Source organism: Eschscholzia californica, unplaced genomic scaffold (genome assembly GCF_041429995.1).
Source record: "Eschscholzia californica isolate CP2 unplaced genomic scaffold, dmEscCali1.0.p SCAF_2, whole genome shotgun sequence".
Lineage (NCBI taxonomy): Eukaryota > Viridiplantae > Streptophyta > Magnoliopsida > Ranunculales > Papaveraceae > Eschscholzia > Eschscholzia californica.
Window position 1 is genome coordinate 27,808,205 of NW_028238309.1, and position 19,778 is coordinate 27,827,982.

Here is a 19,778-nt window from a genome sequence, read left to right on the forward strand (position 1 = left end):
CTTATTACATTTTCTATGAGCATGTTATGTACCAAGTTCTCGAAGAACTAACAAATACAAAATTAGCAAATAAAGAGCAATTACTAAATTGTCATTTTCAACACAACCAAAGCAGTTCAAGTGTTGCAGGATTCACTCCGCCAAAAGTTTAACACGCCCCAAGGGCAACCAAAGCACACATATGTCTTATAAATCTGAATTAATACAAGTACTAAGGAGCCAAATGCAAAAAGAGTTCCCGCCAAGCCTGGCAGGCGAACAAAATTAGGCAACTCACACTCCTTTAGCTAGCCTGTGCAGACTCAAGCGGCATCGCCAGGTTCCTCTTCATCGGGTATTCCCTCCTCCCTCTTAAACTTCTCCCAACGAGCAAGCTCTCCAGCCATATCCCATGTGTGGTGCCTCCCTTGAGCTACCTCGTTGATGACTTGGCCCCGTGCTAACGTTGCCGATCGCTCAGCGTACGATTCGGCTTCAGCGGGACATTTACTATGTTCCAAATCCAACTCCGCCATCTTCCCGGCCATTGCATCGTAGGAAGACTGCAGAGCCGCGTGTTTCTCCGCCCACTCTGCAAGTTGCCTATCTTTCTCGGTGATCAAGCCCTTGGTGAGGTTGGCACACACAGCCGCCTGTCATTCGAACAATTCATTAGTGGAAAGAAAAATTGCATCGTACCATGTAAAACGGAAGTACAAACGCCAACCTGGTATGCGCGAGCCTCGATCCAATCCAACGCCCAGGCAGCTCCCATCTCGAGAACACGAGTGTCGTCCCCGCTCCCTGCTATGCGGGAAAGCACTTGGGGCACATATGAGTCGTCCCCGAATATTGACGACGACGAAGGCATCTCAAAGTGCACAACATTTGTGCTACCCGTCGAAAGCGCCGCAGACCTAGGCGCCGACACAGTAGGAGTAAAAAGAGCGTCAGGATGAACGGTAGCAGTAGGCGAACTTCGACGTGAAGAAGATCCAACCCCCGGTACCGACCCCGCTCCGCGCGGAGGAAGTGGATGTATGACTAAAGCCCTCTTCGGCCTCTTCGCCGACATCTTCGGTTCTGCAATGCATACACTTCCGATCAACAAAGCACAGTAGGAACTGTCAGACCAACCCGACGCATAAGGGGAAAAGGTCAAAGGGCTTACCAATAGGTTTGCTAGGGATAAGAAAACTCTCCCTAGTCCTCTCCTCCTTTGGAACTAGCGAACAACTAGGAAGCGGAAAATTGGCAAAGCGCTCAGAGAGGTTGCGGCGGTTACCACGAGCAGAATCTGCAAAAACAAACAAGGGAAGGTAATGAATATATAACAACAAAACTGTACAACTGCGACGAGACCAAGCCGAAAGGCAACTTACTAGCGCTCCTCCAACCCGAAGGCAACCACGAAATATCACGATGGCCAAACAAACTAGGGCCCCTAGCAAAGAAATAACGACGTTGCCACTTCTTCTCGGAGACGGGCAGACCCAAAACCACAGTTGTCTTATCCCTACGAAGGCGGTATTGGTAGCGCCCCTTGTCTAACTTCAGAGAGTAGTGAGCAGCTACGTCATCGCAGTGAAATACTCTGTTAACTCGGCCATCATCCCCCAACCTTTGAACACAAAGTAGGAGTCTCCAAGCATTGGGGGTCAATTGTGACGGTACTATCCCAAACTCCTTAAGGACATCGTAGACTGTGAACGGGATAGGGAGCTCTAGGCTGCTCTCAAAGTTATGCTCGTAAAAAGCCACCCAACCCGGCACGTCGTCGTCTACGAACTCTAACGGACCAGGCGCCCGAAGCTCTACGTCGTCTGGTATGTCATGTTTTTCCCTAAATACTCCATTCAAATAATGATCGCTTAAAGTGGACGAAGAGTTTTTAGGTAACTCTGGCCGCGCTCCGGGAACACTCGAACTACCGTCGCTTCGCTCCGAAGGGACGCTGTCAACAAAGGCCACCGGGTACATCTGGTCACTCATCCTACAATTAACATTCCTGGGTTAGAAGGGACCTGAACCTAGCCTGCCATACACGACCAACCTTAGTCTGGTACGACGCCAAATCTACCATGCTCGGCCACTCTAGGCTTGCACATCAAGCGCAACCACACGCGGTTGTTGGCCCACTAAGGTTAGCTACTACTAAGCATGCTAGAATTTCTACGATGCAAATGCTAAGGTTTGGTACAACTGAAGCATGCTAGAATTTCTACAATGCAAATGCTAAGGTTAGCTACACTTGAAGCATAGTAGAATTTCTACGATGCAAATGCTAAAGTTAACTACGACTGAAGCATGCTAGAATTTCTACGATGCAAATGGCAAGGTTCACTACAACTAAGGCATGTTAGAATTTCTACGATGCAAATGCCAAGGTTCACTACAACTAAGGCATGCTAGAATTTCTACGATGCAAATGCTAAAGTTAGCTACGACTGAAGCATGCTAGAATTTCTACGATGCAAATGCCAAGATTCACTACAACTAAGGCATGCTAGAATTTCTACGATGCAAATGCTAAAGTTAGCTGCAACTAAGGCATGCTAGAATTTCTACGATACAAACCTCTAAAGTTAGCTATAACTGAAGCATGCTAGAAGTTCTACGATGCAAATGTTAAGGTTAGTTACAACTGAAGCATGCTAGAATTTCTACGATGCAAATGCTAAGGTTAGCTTCAATTGAAGCATGCTAGAAGTTCTACGATGCAAATACCAAGGTTCACTACAACTAAGGCATACTGGAATTTCTACGAAGCAAGTGTAAAAGTTCACTACACTAACATGGCGAAACAGGCATACTAGAAATCCTACGAAGCAATTATAAGGTTCACTGCGCTAACATGGCAAGTAAGGCAAACATGATTTGGTGGAACCCTACTACTACAACAAAATCAAAACACAGAAACATATAAATTCACTTCGATTCTTGCAATGAAAGATTGAAATTTGAGAAAACTACGAAGAACGAACGAAGAACGCGAAAAACAGGTGAGAAAATTCGAAACTTACCTTTAGAAAGCTCTAGATATCTCTCTCTAACTCTTTCCTCCAATATTTTGCTCGAAAACCCACTCCCAAGTAATGAGGGTCCAAGATCCCTTACCCCCTTATATAGGGGTAATGAAGCTGAAAGAACGGACCACATCGTCCGACCCATCACATCGCCACGTGGCGCGTCCCCATCCGTACAAAACGGTTTATGATTGATTATTGCAGAGGAAATCAAGGCGGACTTAATTCGCAACACTACTTGAGTTCGTTCGTCCAACGATCCGGGAGAAGAAACTAAGAGCCGATCTCTCGCCAAGGTAACCTCTGAAATTACTATATAAGCGGACATACGAACGCGTACATATATATATATATATATATATATACATATATATATATATATACATATATATATATAGCGTATGTATATATATACATATATATATATAGCGTATGTATACATATATATATATATATATAGCGTATGTATACATATATATATATATATAAATAAATAAATAAAAAAACTACACGCCCAGCGGGTTCGGGCAGGGCAGAACGCCCCTGCCCTGCTGGACATGGCAGAATAGAGCGTTCCTGCCCTGCCGCGCCAAGGCAGGGCAGAACGCCCCTGCCCCGCCGCGACCGAGGCAGGGCGGAATGCCCCTGCGCAGGGCAGAGCGTTTCTGCCCTGCCGCGTCCCAGGCAGGGGGGAATGTTCTGCCCTGTCGCGCCCCAGGCAGGGCAGAGCGTTCCTGCTCTGCCGCTACCGAGGCAGGGCAGACCGTTCTGCCCTGCCGCTACCGAGGCAGGGCAGACCGTTCTGCCCTGCCGCTACCGAGGCAGGGCAGACCGTTCTGCCCTGCCGTGCCCTAGGCATGGCAGACCGTTCTGCCCTGCCGTGCCCTAGGCAGGGAAGACCGTTCCGCCCTGCCGTGCCCTAGGCAGGGCAGACCGTTCCGCCCTGCCGTGCCCTAGGCAGGGCAGAGCGTTCCTGCCCTGCCGCACCTGTGTAGGGAAGGACGTCGTGCCCTGCGTGGACATTCTCGCCTACGCGTGTCCTCGCTACCCCCTCGCCTCGGTCGACGGGAACATCTCCCTTTCCGCGGCAAACCACGAGCGTGCCTCGATACTCTAACGTCTATCGCTTCCTCCGAAATACGAGTCTCCTTGATTCGAGCGCAACTCTCGCTCAACGGGGTAAAACGCTGACCAGACGTCCCTACGACGTACATACAAGGCATGATAATAAAGCACATCTCTTGGTCATTCGAATTTCAATCTCGACATACCGCCCAAGGCGACGAGGCGAGCTCCCGGGCCGACCTCTTCCACCTCGAATCATTACTCTCTAAGCAAACCACATGCTAACTCAGAGAGTGGGGGACAAATTATATTGGCCAAAAACGACATCTGGGCTTAATGGAGATGGAATTCGTGTTGGGCCTTCTTTATACGCCAGCCTTCATACAACATGAAGTGTGCGCCTCTAGCAACCCAGCGAGCCTGGCATGGAAGCCCGTCGAGAGTTCCTCACTAGCAAGCCCTACACGCTTAATAGGCCCAGTCAGTCTGGCGTGCTCGCCCTAGCCCACTCTTCTAGCTCGACAACCCTAGTCTGACGTGTCAACTCACTTAGACTCCGTATAGTTACGCCACCACGTGGCTAGCAGTTAAAGAACAAGTCACCTCAATCCCTAACATTTTGCTATACATTGAGGTCATGGTAGAAGACCGAGTCTTGCGCTACTTTGAGGGAGTAGTAGACCTATTTTACCGGTAACAAGCGGACTAAGGCAGCAGGCATCGTAGGGCTACGACGCCCCATTCAGAGATCAGCAGCTACGAAGACACTCTAATGACATCCTACTATTCCAGATCTAACTAACCCGCGCCCATGGGTAGTTATCCTTCTCTAAGTTCTATAAATAGAGGAGGCCTCATTCTCAGAGGGGATCATCTGACTCTCACTCGAAATTACTTACTTACTCTCAACTTGGCGTTCCAGAAACCCTTTTGCTCCGATTACATCAATCATTCACCACTAAACCTCCGACTAGAATCCTTTTACTCCGGTGACATCTTATCTAAGTTAGTCAAAGAAGGAGGTTCCTGCCAAAAGTGTCTACGATACTTCACCAGATCTTATTGGAGGATCTCTGTTCCTCTTCTACCTTTCTAGTCTACCCTACCGTGACCAGAAGCCTACTCTGCCATCACCAGAAGTCTGCTCTACCAGCGTCAGAAGTCTACTCTGCCGTGACCAGAAGTCTACTCTGCCTAACCAGAAGTCTACTCTACCGTCCGAGTAAACCAGAAGCTATCCGACTCATCTTTTCGTAGAACCGAGCTCCGGCCACTCTACGAGTCGCGCCACCTTCGATACTACAACGACTCCACTATCATTTGTAACTCTACTTTCGGTTTATTCATTTACTTTATCGGACTAAGTTGCTGACTTGACCGTCGGAGGGTCCTTGACCGACACCATCTCTGGTGCCCCCTTGGACTTCACGGTTTTGTTTCTCTTGTGCAGGTCAACAGGTCTCCAGTACCCGCTTCCTACCCAGACGTTGGTCTACCAGTAGCCGTTCTTTACTCGGACGTTTGTCTACCCATCTTCCTGACTACCAGACCCGACCTTCTGCCCGTCAACCTGTCTATTTGAAGGCCCGAAGCCTAGTTGTTGGTGCCCACCTAATGATCTCTCTAACCGTGTGACTTTCTACCGTCCACAGTCAAACAAAAATCTTGAATCAGGTTACTTCCTTCTTGTCCTTTCATTCACACCTCTCACAAATATCTTTAGGATTAAGATGTAGAAGGTGGTGAAATAGAAGTAGGGCAGTAGGCCAATGAATTAATAGATCTCCAGCAAAAAAGATGAAGAAAGAAGTGCATCAATGGAGTGAAAATTGTTCAATGACTACATTAACAAAGAAAAATATGAAGAAGAAGGTGAAGTACCTCAATGAATTAATAAATCTCCAGCCTTGAAGAAGATCAAATCCAAGTGATTTTGATTTTAGAACACCACAATCACTAAGATTGATGAATCAATCAATAGATCAACATAGACAGCGAAATAGTTCAAATATTTTGCTTGGGAGTTGGGATTGTTGATCTTTCTTGGAGTTTCACTATCTCATTTTCTCTCTCTAAAATTGCTAAATTAACTAAGTTTTCTCTCTAGATCAACAATCTAATGGTGAGAGATTACAATAAGCAGCACCCCTACCTTTCACCATCCTATTGATATGTCTTCTAAAAATCGTCCCTACCACCACCACCATCTGATTTAATTGATTATAACAGAAGTGATCTTGAGCAAGTAAAGACACAATTAGTGATCTCTTCAACTGTTCTTCTTGAACTGGCCTCATCCATCTTCCTATAATTTTCTACCTCATTTCGAAAACAACAACAAGATAATGAGGAAAACAGGGAAGATTCAAATCAAACCCAACAAGAACACCATAATTTTCAACCAGAGATTCAAGTAGTGACAAGTTATAATTGTCTTCTCAAGTGAGGAATTGAACTCTGTATTGTAACTTATAAAACAGCTTAAGAACCTTTTCAATTTCACATTCTCCTCCATACCCATCCATAAGTTAAGAGTAAGTGACCATCATAAGAGTGAGCAATGAATTGGCCCCTTAACTTCCTTTATTTTGCCGATTCTCCTTATCATCTCATTAAAAGATGAACTACTTGGCAAGAATCCATCTTTCATCATATCTTCACAAAGATTTAAGCTCTCATTCGAACTACCGGCATTTGAATTGAAAGATTTAGGTTTTGGGTTGAGGAAAACCATATACCTCCATACTTATTTATACTGGAAGAGAATTACAATTGATAGAAATAAATAATGTAGATATAGAAATAATCCTAATTCTAGTATATTCATATCTTGGAGATATATATGAGAATATTTCCTTTGAATTTCTTGGGTGTGAATATTTGACTTGAATACCTCTTTTACCCTTATTATGAATACCCTCAATGAGGACATTAAAGGTCTGGACATAAGGCTTAAAACCTCCAAGTTTCATTTCTTCAAATAACTTATTTGCTTCATTGACAATTCCCTTTCAACAGTGAACACCAATGAACAAAGTATAAAGAAAAGAATTTGCACTAAATCCTCTCTTAAGCATTTCTTCAAACCACTTTTGTTCATACTCAAATTCTCCAAGTTTAATCTTACCAAATACGATTAAAGAATAAGTCACATCCAGTATCAAGATCTTCATTAATAAACTCTTCAATATAGTAACCCCTTCATCAACTCTCCCCTCTATTAATTCATTGGCCTACTGACCTACTTCTACTCCACCTTCTTATTCATCTTAACCCTAAAGATATTTGTGAGAGGTGTGAATGAAAGAACAAAAAAGAGGTAACCTGATTCAAGAATTTTGTTTGGCCAAAATTGATATTTATTTTGAATAAATGATTTTAAAGAAGGTTTCAGAATAAATGATTTTGAAGAAGGTTTCAGAATTAGTGGTTTTGAAGAAGGAGAAGAAGCTAAAAGAAAAAATTTTTTTTTTTTTTTTTATGTTAATGGTCGCCGGCAGGTGGTCGACCGACCACCCCGCCGACAACAGTTTTGCAGTGAAGAAAGTAATAAGAACAAAGAGGTTATTAATTTTATATAGAAGGGTAAGAAAGGAAAAGTAAAGTATGACGTTAAAGCTGACTAACAGTTGACTGACGGAAATATAAAAAAGAGGGCTAAATTAGAACTGGTCATGTTTAGGGGGCCATTTTGGTGAGTTGGTCATCTTTAGGGGGCCAAAATGGCATTAACCTTTTTTTTCTTCTGCCTGAAGTTGAATTGGCTAAATTTGAATTACCTGAACTGAATTGGCTGAATCTGAATTAGATTATTATGAAATTTGAATGTTTATTTTCTAAATCTGAGTAATTAGATCTAAATTTACATTTTTGTCATTTACACCTGTATTTAATATTTTTAACCTTCTAACCCTAATTTCTATTGGGTTATTTCTCAAATGGCCCCCAACTTTGTGACCAGCTTCCTGCCTAGCTCCTTACTTTGTCAAAAATACCCAGATGGCCCCCTTTTTGAGATTTCGTTATAACACCGTTAACCAGTCATCATTTGTCTCTCTTCCATCTCATAACCTCTCTCTGTCACCTCATCTTCTCGCCACTTCATCATCTTCTCCGGCGAAGGTCGCCGGCCGGTCAATTTTCCGGTCGGCGACCTTCAAACATTTAAAGCAAAATTTTTTTTTTATCTCTCTTCTCTCTCTCTAAAAAAAATATATATTTTTTTTTTTAATTTCACCTCTCCTCTCTCTCTCTAAACTCCGTCGAAGGGGATTTCCCTTCCCCAGAGGTCGGGCAGACCTTCATGGTTTGTTCCGGCAGACCTTCATGGTCTATTCGAGCAAACCTTTTAGATCTGACGGAACAGACCTTCATGGTCTATTCGAGCAAACCTTCCAGATCTGCCGGAACAGACCTTCAAGGTCTGCCCGACCTCCGGCGAAGGGAAACCCCCTTCGCCAGAGTTTAGAGAGAGAAAGGAGAGATGAAATTAAAAAAAAATTGAGAGAGAGAGAAGAGAGATAAAAAAAATTTAATGTTTATAGGTCGTCGGCTAGAAAATTGGCCAGTCGGCGACCTTCGCTAGAGAAGATGATGAGGTGGCTAGAAGATGAGGTGGCAGAGAGAGGTTATGTGATGGAGGAGAGAGAAATGATGAATGGTTAACGGTGTTATAACGGAATCTCAAAAAAGGGGTTATCTGAGTATTTTTGACAAAGTAGGGGGCTAGGCAGGAAGCTGGTCACAAAGTTGGGGGTCATTTGGGAAATAACCCATTTTTATTCTCATTCTCCCATCTCAGAATAAAAGAAAAAAAACCTACCTCTTTCCCATCTCTACCTCTCTCTCTCTAGAGTCTTTAGCGCCTCTTTCTGTTTCGATGAAGATCTCACGAGGTTATTCTCTATCTCATTCCCTCTCTCAACAACAAAACAATAAGGTTAACCCTTACCAGGTTCCTCGCTCTCTCTATCCCAATGTCTCTCATTCCCTCTCTCTCTCTCTGACAAATAGGTAAAGTACAACCCTCGCGAGATACAGCAAGGGTTACGGCTCCCTCTCTCTAACAAATCGGTGTGAAACCCTCACTAGATCCGGCGAGGGTTCACTGATCTGGTTTGTGCTGTGGTGGTAGTTATGGTTCTTGCTGTTGTGGTAGTCGTCGTGTTCTTGTTGTGGTGGTAGTCACGGTGATTGCTGGTGTAGTCTGATTTGTAGTGTATGGTACAGGAAGTGGTTTGAACCAAAGTGATGCTGGTGTGGTCTATGGATGTTGTCTCGGGTGATTTTGTGGTTGTGTGGTTTTCTGGTGCTTTTTCTCTAGTTGTGGTCAGTTTTGTGGTTTGAGGTGATAGTGGCTTTGAGGTTAGGTAGTGGTGGTTTGGTGGTGGTGGTTTTCTGGTGGTCTGAGGTAGTTGTGACTTGCATATACGAGCCACAGCCCTTCCAACTTTAAGCAGGTTAAATATGAAGTTTCTGAAAACACTCATTTCCATAACAAACATTCCAAATTTACTATTAAACCACGCAGCATAACTAATACTATAACTCAAAATTCCAAACGAGATAGAAAAGGTAGTTTACTTGCCTACTACAACCGATCAAATAGTCAGTGTGAGTTTCAAAAAAGGTGAAATAGTTACAAGTCTTGCAATTAACCAGTGATATTTTGCGACTTGTTGAGAATGACTCCTTCGTATTTGACCTGGAACCACTTCATTGCATCATCCTTTGTCACCCTGTGCTGAATACCAACTCTTGACTTGCACCTACGGCGACGACCAACACGGTATCCTGGACGTTCCAATACCACGTAGAAGTCCATACCATAGATACCAGTTGATGGATCATACCTGAAACAGAACACATCAGGGTCAGTCGCATTCCAAATTGTAATAATCCAAAAATGGAAAAAAATTGACGAATTAATGTTCATTATCAATTTAGAAACAAGTGAAGTACATTGATCCATAGGGAGTAAACCATCCACATCAAAATCAACACTGGATAGGAGCATGTAGAGAGAACTAAGGCATGTTTATAATCTCCTAACAGATAAAATCATGAAATTGTAAATATCTAGATATGTCCTTATGGGTAACTTAGTAACAGTTTAATCCGCCAAAACTTGGCGAAGCCCACTATTGAAAAAATTGAAAAAAAAAACTATAAGCAACAAATGGATGTCTCCTGAAGTTGACAATCAAGAAAAATTGCTAAGCTATGGAGTAAAGATGTCGATACAAGAAAATTAGGATTTGATATTAATAATAACAAGTAACGACGATGAAAACCTTGCGGCAACTAAGTGAACCATTATAAGCCAAAAGAAACTGATGTGCCACGGGAGTATCCTGAACTTTAGGTCTACCACTCTAGCTTTCTATGTTCATTGTCAGCATGGTGTTTGTCCCCTATAGCTACCAATAATACAACAGCTAAAGAATCATTGAGAAGCCAATACAGTAGTCTAACCAACCTGTATAACTATTAGTTCTCACAAAAGCAGCATAAGAATTTGAACACGGACTTTCTAACTTGACCCAATACCCATATTAATCCACATAGAAAACCTCAAATGCTTTTTGTACACATTTCAAAAATAAGTATGGAGGAAATAATGCATGAATACAGAACAAAACAATCTGATCAGATGCTGCTACAAAAATGTTATCACCAAATCAGCATAGCATGAACACAGAATATAAGAAAACATATATTGCAGTGATACTCTCACGAGTCATGATCAAAGACAACGATAAATATCACTTCACATCAAGTAAAAGTATCAACCATTTAGTTATTGTATTACCTAAAGAAAAATATCAGTATAAATAACATATTGTGAACTTTGAATGAAGTTGTTGCATAAATATCAACATCAAAAAGATAAGGACAACTAAACTAATGAAGTCAACAAGAAAAACCCAACTTACTTAATTCCAAGATCAATGTGCTCCTGAATTCCGAAACCGAAACAACCAGTATCACTGAAGTTCCTCCTCAAAAGCTCATATTCCTTAACCTTCAAACCGCTCTCAAGAAGTTGCATTGCTTTTTCACCCCTAACAGTAACATAGCAAGCAATCTTTTCGTTACGCCTGATTCCAAAGGACCTAACGGTGTACCTAGCTGTTATCCAAAAAAACCATTAGAAAAATCTTCTAAAGGCAAACAAAATAAACCCAAAAAACCTTAGAACGTAAAATCTGTACCTTTAGAAAATACAGGGCTTTGACCACTCAATTGTTCCAAGACCTAAATTTGTTAACAAAATAAGGGTTTTTCGTTTAAGGTGAGAAATTGATGGAGTTAGATATGAGAGATTGAAGATTACTGTAAGGATTAATGGCTTATTCATTTATTTACCTTGGCGGCTCTGGTGAGACGATCTCCGCTTTCACCGACAGAGATATTGAGGACGAGCTTCTGGACTTTGATGTCCCTCATTGGGTTTAAGAGCTTCTTCTCTGCGGCCTAATTTCATTTTGACACAGAAAAATCAACAGCTTAGGCCACTAACATAAGGTGCAAAGAGAAATACCTAATACAAAGAGAAAGTAGAAAGATAGAAAGATAGAAAGAGAGAGAAAGAGAGGGAGAGAGAAAGAACGAACCATGGCGTCCTCGATGAAGTTTGAAGCAGCTTCAGGGTTTGGGAGGGAATTGGAGAAGATTAGAAACCCTAAATATCATTTGCTTATATAGTAGGATTTTGGGTGTCAACTTGTCGGACCCGGATCTGGTACAAGTTACTTGACTATCGGTTCCGGTACTCATATGACTAGAACCCAAATTGACTTGTAGGGGAACTTAATTTTAGGTTAAGAATCAACATATTTGTCTTTTGCCCCCCATAGTTCATCTAGCCACCTCCTCCGATCATCACCACCACCATTGATTAGGGTTGTAAATGGTAGTTTGTCGGATCGGATATAGTCATATTTGTGTCTGATATCTGATAAGGTATCTGAAATTCGATAATTATCCGACGGGTAATATTCGATATCCGAAACAAAAAAAATTATTATTAAGTGATGTAGATTGTTGCGGAAGCGGAATAACATTAGAATCCATCACTAGAATTAAGAAGAGAGAGAGAAGAAACAACTAGAATTGAGAAGAGAGAGAAGAATTAACTAAAATAACTGTAAAGAAGAAAGAAGATGCAATCAAGGGATTTGTTTATAACTCAATTCAATGTCTTACAAGATAAACTGAACTTCTCTTATATAGAGAATATGCTTTCCTAATTAGACTCAAAGTGGGAAACAAGATAACTACTAATATTACTTTCCTTGATTGCTAATATTCCTAAACATAGAAACCCTAAATAATAAAATAGGAAACTTATAATAATATAACTTCTAAGCCGTTGGGCTTATAGTTGGGCTAGCCGTGAGGCCCATAGGAGGATGGCCGCCATCATACTCCCCCGCTGCGGAACAACTTGCCCCCAAGTTGGTGTTGTCATAAAGCAGATCGCCCAGGTAATACGGATATATATCAGCGATGTGGAAGGTGTCATTGACGACGATTTTGAAGGCAATCCTTAGTTCCCACTTTGCGCGAGATTTGTCGGAAATAGGAAGAAGACAAATAAGGATCAAATCACCAACTAAAATCCAAAACTCATGATGCGAAAGATCCTGCAAAATCAATTGTAAGAAACAAACTTCTAACAAATTTCTACATCTTCCGTCATCTAGTAATTCGATGAAAAACACCAGATTAATCGTTATGGAAAAATCAACTCTGAATTTCTGCATCCAGTTCGTCACTTCTACAAAAATAGCTATAAATATCTTCCCTCGTTCATAGTGGAGTTTATTAACCAAAGATCTACCAATAACTGGTAATCTAGTTACTTCCCAAGCCAATATTTCAAAATAACTGAACTTGGTGGATGCATTAATCCGGTTGTCAAAAGATAACGTAGCAAAACTCATCGTATCATTGACCTCTTTTAGAGGTGAAGATAAAGATGGACTAGGGAGTATTTTATGATTCGAAACCACTAATTTTTCTCCGGGGATTGTATAGGGATCAAATAAATTGTTCCGGTTAGTCTTATTCAATCGAATCTCATCGAATTTGTCTTCATCCGTCATTGAAAAACTAGTATTTTTGTTATCAAGAACCTCCCCTTCAATAATATCGGCCATGGTGGTCTGAGGAATTTCGGATAATAATTTTCGAGATTCCAGCTGATGTAGATGAACAACTGTCGTAATGAACAACTGGTACAAATTAGGTCCAATTTGCACAAGCAAACCACCGACACCAGGAAGGATTTTCGAAAGTCGTCCAGCAATAACATCATCCTCATGTATGTGTTGCTCTAAGTTGTTTGCTTCGATCTCGCCCTTAGTTGGCAAAACGTTTCCAATACTAGGGAACCATACCTTGAATGAATGTGAAGATAAAATTGAGGTCAACTTCATCAACATCTCAAAATTTTTCTTTCCTTCAACGTAACTACTCCCAAAGGCAGTTCTTGGTATTAATTCTGACATGAAAACCCTATATTCATCGAGTACTTCGGTCTCCTTGCCTTCTTCATGCTTCCATCTCTGTAACACGGACTCAACAGACGTGATCATGGCAGGAGCCATTCCCTTTAAGCTTTCGGCATAGAATGCTTGGTTAGCTAATTTTTGTTGCTTGACCCAATTTCGGCCTTGGGATGTCACAAGCCCATCTCCAAATAGCTTCCTACAGAATCCTTGATCCTTGTTCTTCACAAATACTCCATCTCTATTGTTAAAACCCTCCTTGATCAATTTGGGTTCAGTTATGTGCAACTGAGGTGTATACCAAAAAAGATAAACACTACCTTCTTGATCTATTTGAAGACCCTCTTTCGAGCAAGCTAATCCAATCTTTGTAGTATCTTCATCAAAGGCAGACTCCATAGCCTCAAAAGATGTAAAATTATCATCGGTTGATGTTGCCGACCCAAACTCTTCTTTGATTTCAGATTTCTCCTTCGTATTTCTCTCTCTTGGAATAATAGGATTGTGGTTGTGGTGGTCGTTTTTATTAATGACGTCTTCTTCGTGGACATCTTCTTCAACTTCTTCATACTCTTCTTTTTCTTTTTCCTGATGGAATGATAAAATAGGTGATGAATACGGTTGATGAATGTATTGTTGTTGTTTCTGTTGTTCCTGTTGTTGCGGTTGCTGTTGCTGTTGCTGTTGCTGTTTCGGTGATGGTGCTGTCACGATATCGATGATGGTGCTGTCACGGTTGGGTGGTAGTTGATGTTTCGGTGGTGGTGCTGTCCCGGTTGGTCCGTTTATAGTTGTTTGTTCCTCCGTTAATGGTCTTAGTGTTAGAATTCGTCGGAACCAAGAAAACTCGAATGTGTTAGCCCGGCAATGATAGGTGGCGTCGACGTCAAAAATCCATGGTCTCCCAAAGATAAGATGACAAATATCCATGTCTACGACGTCACAACAAATTGAATCACGATAGTGAGTACCAATGGAGAACGAGAACGTACATTGGGTTCTTACCGATAATTCCTTTTGATTAGAAATCCAACCAACTTTGTAAGGATTTGGGTGTTCAGTTGTAGGTAGTTGAAGAGCATTAACAAGTCGTTGAGAAATCATGTTCTCTTCACTACCATTATCGATGATGAAATCACATACCTTCTTATTGATTGTAAGTCTTGATTTGAACACCTTATTCCTTTCTGGATGATTTGTTGGAAAAAAAATTTCAGGATTTTGAAGGCTCATGATACCAGCTGATGTAGACTGTTGCGGAAGCGGAATAACATTAGAATCCATCACTAGAATTAAGAAGAGAGAGAGAAGAAACAACTAGAATTGAGAAGAGAGAGAAGAATTAACTAAAATAACTGTAAAGAAGAAAGAAGATGCAATCAAGGGATTTGTTTATAACTCAATTCAATGTCTTACAAGATAAACTGAACTTCTCTTATATAGAGAATATGCTTTCCTAATTAGACTCAAAGTGGGAAACAAGATAACTACTAATATTACTTTCCTTGATTGCTAATATTCCTAAACATGGAAACCCTAAATAATAAAATAGGAAACTTATAATAATATAACTTCTAGGCCGTTGGGCCTATAGTTGGGCTAGCCGTGAGGCCCATAGGAGGATGGCCGCCATCATTAAGTTTTTAGCTATTAGATCTAAGTAACAAAATCTCAACCGTCCATTTTATTATATTTATGTATTACCTATCGGATGCGGATATTTATCGAATCGGATACTGATGTATCTGAATTTGTATCCAAGAAGCAAATACCCGATAAGGAATATCCAAATACGTATCCGATATCTGAAATTTCGAGGTTTTTTTAAAAAATTCGAGTACGGATAAGGATCGGATGTCGAAATTGCAAATATCCATTGACAGGCTTACCATTGATCCCTTTCTTAAATGAAGGATCTTGTTGATGTTTTTTATATGGTTTGTTTTATGTATTTTTGTTAGGGTTGAATGTCTTTGTGTTTTAGGTTTTGTTGTCGAAGAAGACCAGGACTTGATCTTCAAAGTTTGTTGTTGGTGATGATATTTATGGTGTGTTTGGTTGCGGGATTCCTACCAAAAATGAGATTTTGTAGGAATCATGAATCCCTGGTCTGTTTGGCTACTAAAAGTCCTAGGATTTCTTGAAATCCCAAGGAGTCCTAAGTCCATAATTTGTATTGGCCCGTAATCCCACCCTACCCCGTAAGATTTGATGGGATTTTGGATTTTTCCTCCCCAAATCCAACCCTAAAATCAACCCAAATCCTCCCAAATCATTCCCGATAGAAGATTGCGGAGAAAGAACCCTAGGACTAGTATCTCTCTTCCTGTCTCGTCTTCTCCAACAAAAAAGTTGCAGAGAATGAACCCTATGTCTGAAGATTGAAGCTAGGTTGAGGTACTCTCTCTCTCTATTTTTCTCTCTCTCTCTAACTCGTAACTCTCTTTAACTCGAACGCTTCTCCCTGTCTTCGCATTTTGTAGATACAGAACCCTAGGCTTAAAGATTGAAGCTAGGTTGAGGTATTCTCTCAGTCTCTCTCTCTCTCTTTAACTTGTATCTCTCTTTAACTCATATCCAATCTCTCTCTCTGTTGTCTTCTCCAGATTTTGCAGAGACATAAACCTCAGAAGATTGAAGCTCGAATAAGGTATTTTCTATCTCTTTATAACTTATATCTCTCTTTAACTTAGATAGTATAGCTTAGGAATCAAAACTCAAATTTCCTCTCTGTAACATCTCTCTACTCTCTCCCTTCAAAACCCAAATGTCAACTCTCCTTCTCCTTCATTGGGTAAACCTCATTCTGTGGTTCCCACCAATAACATGATCTACAGTAAACCCTTACCAGGAAAATCCCAATACTCTAGTCATTTTGATGACATTTTATCTTCAAATAAGATGATCACTCAATTTACTCGAATGGGTGACTTGGATTCAGCTCGTATAGTTTTCGAAAACATGACAACTAGAACAACAATTAGTTAGAACTCAATTTTAGCTGGGTATACGAAAAAAACCAGGGAAATTGAAAGAAGCACAACAACTGTTTGATAGAATTCCTGAATTAGATATTGTCTCTTTTAATACTATTTTGGCTTGTTATTTAAATAATTTTGACATTAAAACTTTTTGGGTTTTCTTTGAAAAAATACCCATTAAAGATTTTGTTCATTTCAAGTGGGTCTCTCTTCTATTTTAATTTACATGGCCGATGGGTTTCGACTTATTTTCAGCTCCTATTGTTAGCTCTCTCATAATGTTTTAATTGAATGGGTATAGAACATTGAATCCTTTAACCTGTCTTTGCCTTTCTATTTAATGTGTTGTTTTTCTTCATAGAAATGCATCTGAATTGATTATATGCAGTTCATTCGAGATTGGGATGAGTTTCCACTACTGGGTTTTTAGCATTTGTACTTCTAGTGTCTTTCTTAGCTAAATAAAACCCATATTTATATATCTGCTGCCATACTAACCATGTGGTTAATGTGATAGTGAAAAGAACAACATTTTGATTAAAAATGTAGTTGGTTTACGTCATAGTTATATGTTTTCAATATTTGAGACCAATAATTTTACCATGTCTGAACCAGACGATGGATTAGAACCCATGAGACCAATAATTTTAGTCCTGGATTTGATTTTGTATGTTTTGAAATGTAGGAAGATGCCTTTCTCGCATGACTTTGAGATTGCTGCATGGTTATCTATTCTTATTGCATGGATATCCTATCACAGATGTTTGGTAGAGTTGTATATAGATAGAGAACCACCTAGGAGGCGTGAGTTTGAAAGACATCAAATACTTGCGCGATTGTACTCAGAGAGTGATACGACTTGTCACGCAATGCTCTGTATGAATATCGACACGTTTAATCAATTGTGTTCTATGTTGGTAGCCAAAGGGCTAACACCTAGTAGGTGGGTTGATGTGAAAGAACAAGTAGCTATATTCCTCCTCACTATTGGTCACGACTCGCGTGTGAGGCACAACAGATTCGACTTGATTAGGTCATCTAAAACAGTGCATGGACATTTTCATAATGTGTTGTGATTTGTCTTAAGACTTGGTCCTGAGGTGGTGAAGCCGGCACGTGAAAGTTTTTCCCCAGAAAGGGGTAATAGACGTGGTTGGCCATTAACATATTTCAAGGATTGTGTTGGTGCAATAGATGGTACATGCATACCAGCAACTGTACCGATAGAAGATCAATCACGGTATCGTAACCGCAAAGGAGATATTAGTCATAATATTTTAGTAGCTTGCTCATTTGATATGAAGATAACATGTTTTAGTTGGATGGGAAGAATCTGTCCATGATAGTAGTTTGCTGAGATCTGCCGTCACAACTTGTGAAGACAAGCTAATAGTTCTTTCTGGTATAGCTACGCCACCTTTGTACTTTATTGATAGTTGACATCATTGTACTATATACTAATACACAATTTTTTATTTGATAGACAAGTACTACCTCGATGATGTCGGTTTTCCACTTGCACCGGGCTTCCTGACACCTTATCGTGGGGCTAGATATCATTTATCTGATTATAAAGGACGTAAACCAACGAACTCAAGGGAGCTTTTCAACTATCGACACTCATCTTTACGTAATGTGATAGAACGGGTGTTTGGAGTCTTGAAGAAAAGATTCGCATATTTACGAGCATCTCAGTTTTATTCGGTGGATTTGCAAATAAAAATAATAAAATCTTGTTGTATTATGCACAATATAATTAGAGATGTAGATCCAGATGATAATGGTGATGAGTGGGAAGATGCCATCGAGGAAGAACATGATGAAATAAGTAATCAAAGGGATGATGTAGTAGGACTCGAGCCGAATCCGAATTAGACAAGAGTTAGAGATGCTCTTGCGCTTAGGATGTGGAATGAGTATCATCATTTACATGTTTTAGAATATTACAAATTTATATTTTATGACGATGTGTATTTGATGTTTTAGAATGATATGTATTTGGATTTTTAGAATGATATGTATTTTAGAATGATATAAGTTATGAATTTGTGTGCTTGTTTTATTTACATGCTTATTTTGTTGAACTCTTAGAGATGACTGAACCTGATTCGCAAAAAAGGGAGAATGTGACATGGACTGTTCCAATGGACAGAGCGATGCTTGACACTTTAAAAGAACAAACTCTTCTTGGCAACAAAGGTAAGGGTGGTAATGCCGGTTGAAAATGGCTTGCTTTTGTTGCTATTGCAAATGTTGTTCAACCCTTGTGTCAACAAAAAATCAGCAAAGCTAACATTCAAAATCGAATAAAAACAATGAAGAAGTCAAAAAAAAGGTGTGTAAGAAATTCTGAAACTCAGCGGCTTTGGTTGGAGCTCAAGTAGGAACATGGTTATTGGTGAGGATCTAGTATGGGATGAACTTATACAAGTAAGTAAATATAACTTTATCTGAATTTAGTTAGAATAACATTTTTTTATCTTAAATAATTGCTAGATAGGTTTGATTTGTGTACACTCAGTTAACATCACACCCACTCATATAGTTGTTTCTTAGGTTCCACTTTCTATCAACTCCATCATTAAGTATATGGCCACCATTACAACTTGGGTTGTACTTGTGTCGCAATTATAACATAAATCTTTAGCTTTAATGGAGCAATTTGGGATGTACTTAGGTAGTACTTCGTTGATGACTTGTGTTGGGTTTCATTGCAAAACTAGGGTTTAAATGTTGTTTTTACTGATTTATATGATGTTCCTATGATAGCTTGGTGAATTGTTGTTTTTTTTTTACGATTCCGTTTAGTTCTGACTATTGTTTTTCTATGAATAGTCGCTTACTGAACCTAAATCAGGTTGGTTTGAAACTTTACAGTGAACAAACAATAGTGAAATATAAATCAGTTTAGGTTGAAACTGAAATCAGATTTATCTTGTAGAGAGAGGTTCATTAATTTATGTTGATATTGACTGTAACCTACTTTTTAACACTGTTAGTGAGTCTAAATTGCCCTAACTTGATGTTATACTAATGTTGAAAATAAACACTACCATCACCAAATTGCAGTTAGCTATGCTTAGTGTGGAAACAAGAAATTAACTTGTATAGAACATATTCAACCAATCTAACCTAACTTACTTCTCTTGCCAAAAAGATCTCATTTGACTAATAAACCAAATATGTGCACATAAGTGGGTTTTCTAACGTTT

General features: G+C 40.2%; 1 protein-coding gene across 1 annotated transcript; it reads right to left on the minus strand.

Annotated features, from left to right (window-relative positions):
* Positions 1-9,558: 9,558 nt before the first annotated feature.
* Positions 9,559-12,000, minus strand: LOC147557217 (large ribosomal subunit protein uL5z-like). Its single transcript, XM_086658193.1, has 5 exons — positions 11,687-12,000; positions 11,439-11,546; positions 11,285-11,327; positions 11,006-11,201; positions 9,559-9,922 (listed from the first exon to the last, which is right to left on the minus strand). Exons 1-5 carry the CDS (start codon positions 11,687-11,689, stop codon positions 9,724-9,726), a joined length of 549 nt encoding a protein of 182 aa, XP_086514319.1. The 5' UTR covers positions 11,690-12,000; the 3' UTR covers positions 9,559-9,723.
* Positions 12,001-19,778: the final 7,778 nt, after the last annotated feature.

Coding starts and splice junctions, on each gene's coding strand:
- LOC147557217 (XM_086658193.1), bottom strand. Junction 11,328..11,438: donor GTCTCACCAGAGCCGCCAAG/GTAAATAAATGA, acceptor TAACAAATTTAG/GTCTTGGAACAATTGAGTGG. Junction 9,923..11,005: donor CACATTGATCTTGGAATTAA/GTAAGTTGGGTT, acceptor GTTCTGTTTCAG/GTATGATCCATCAACTGGTA.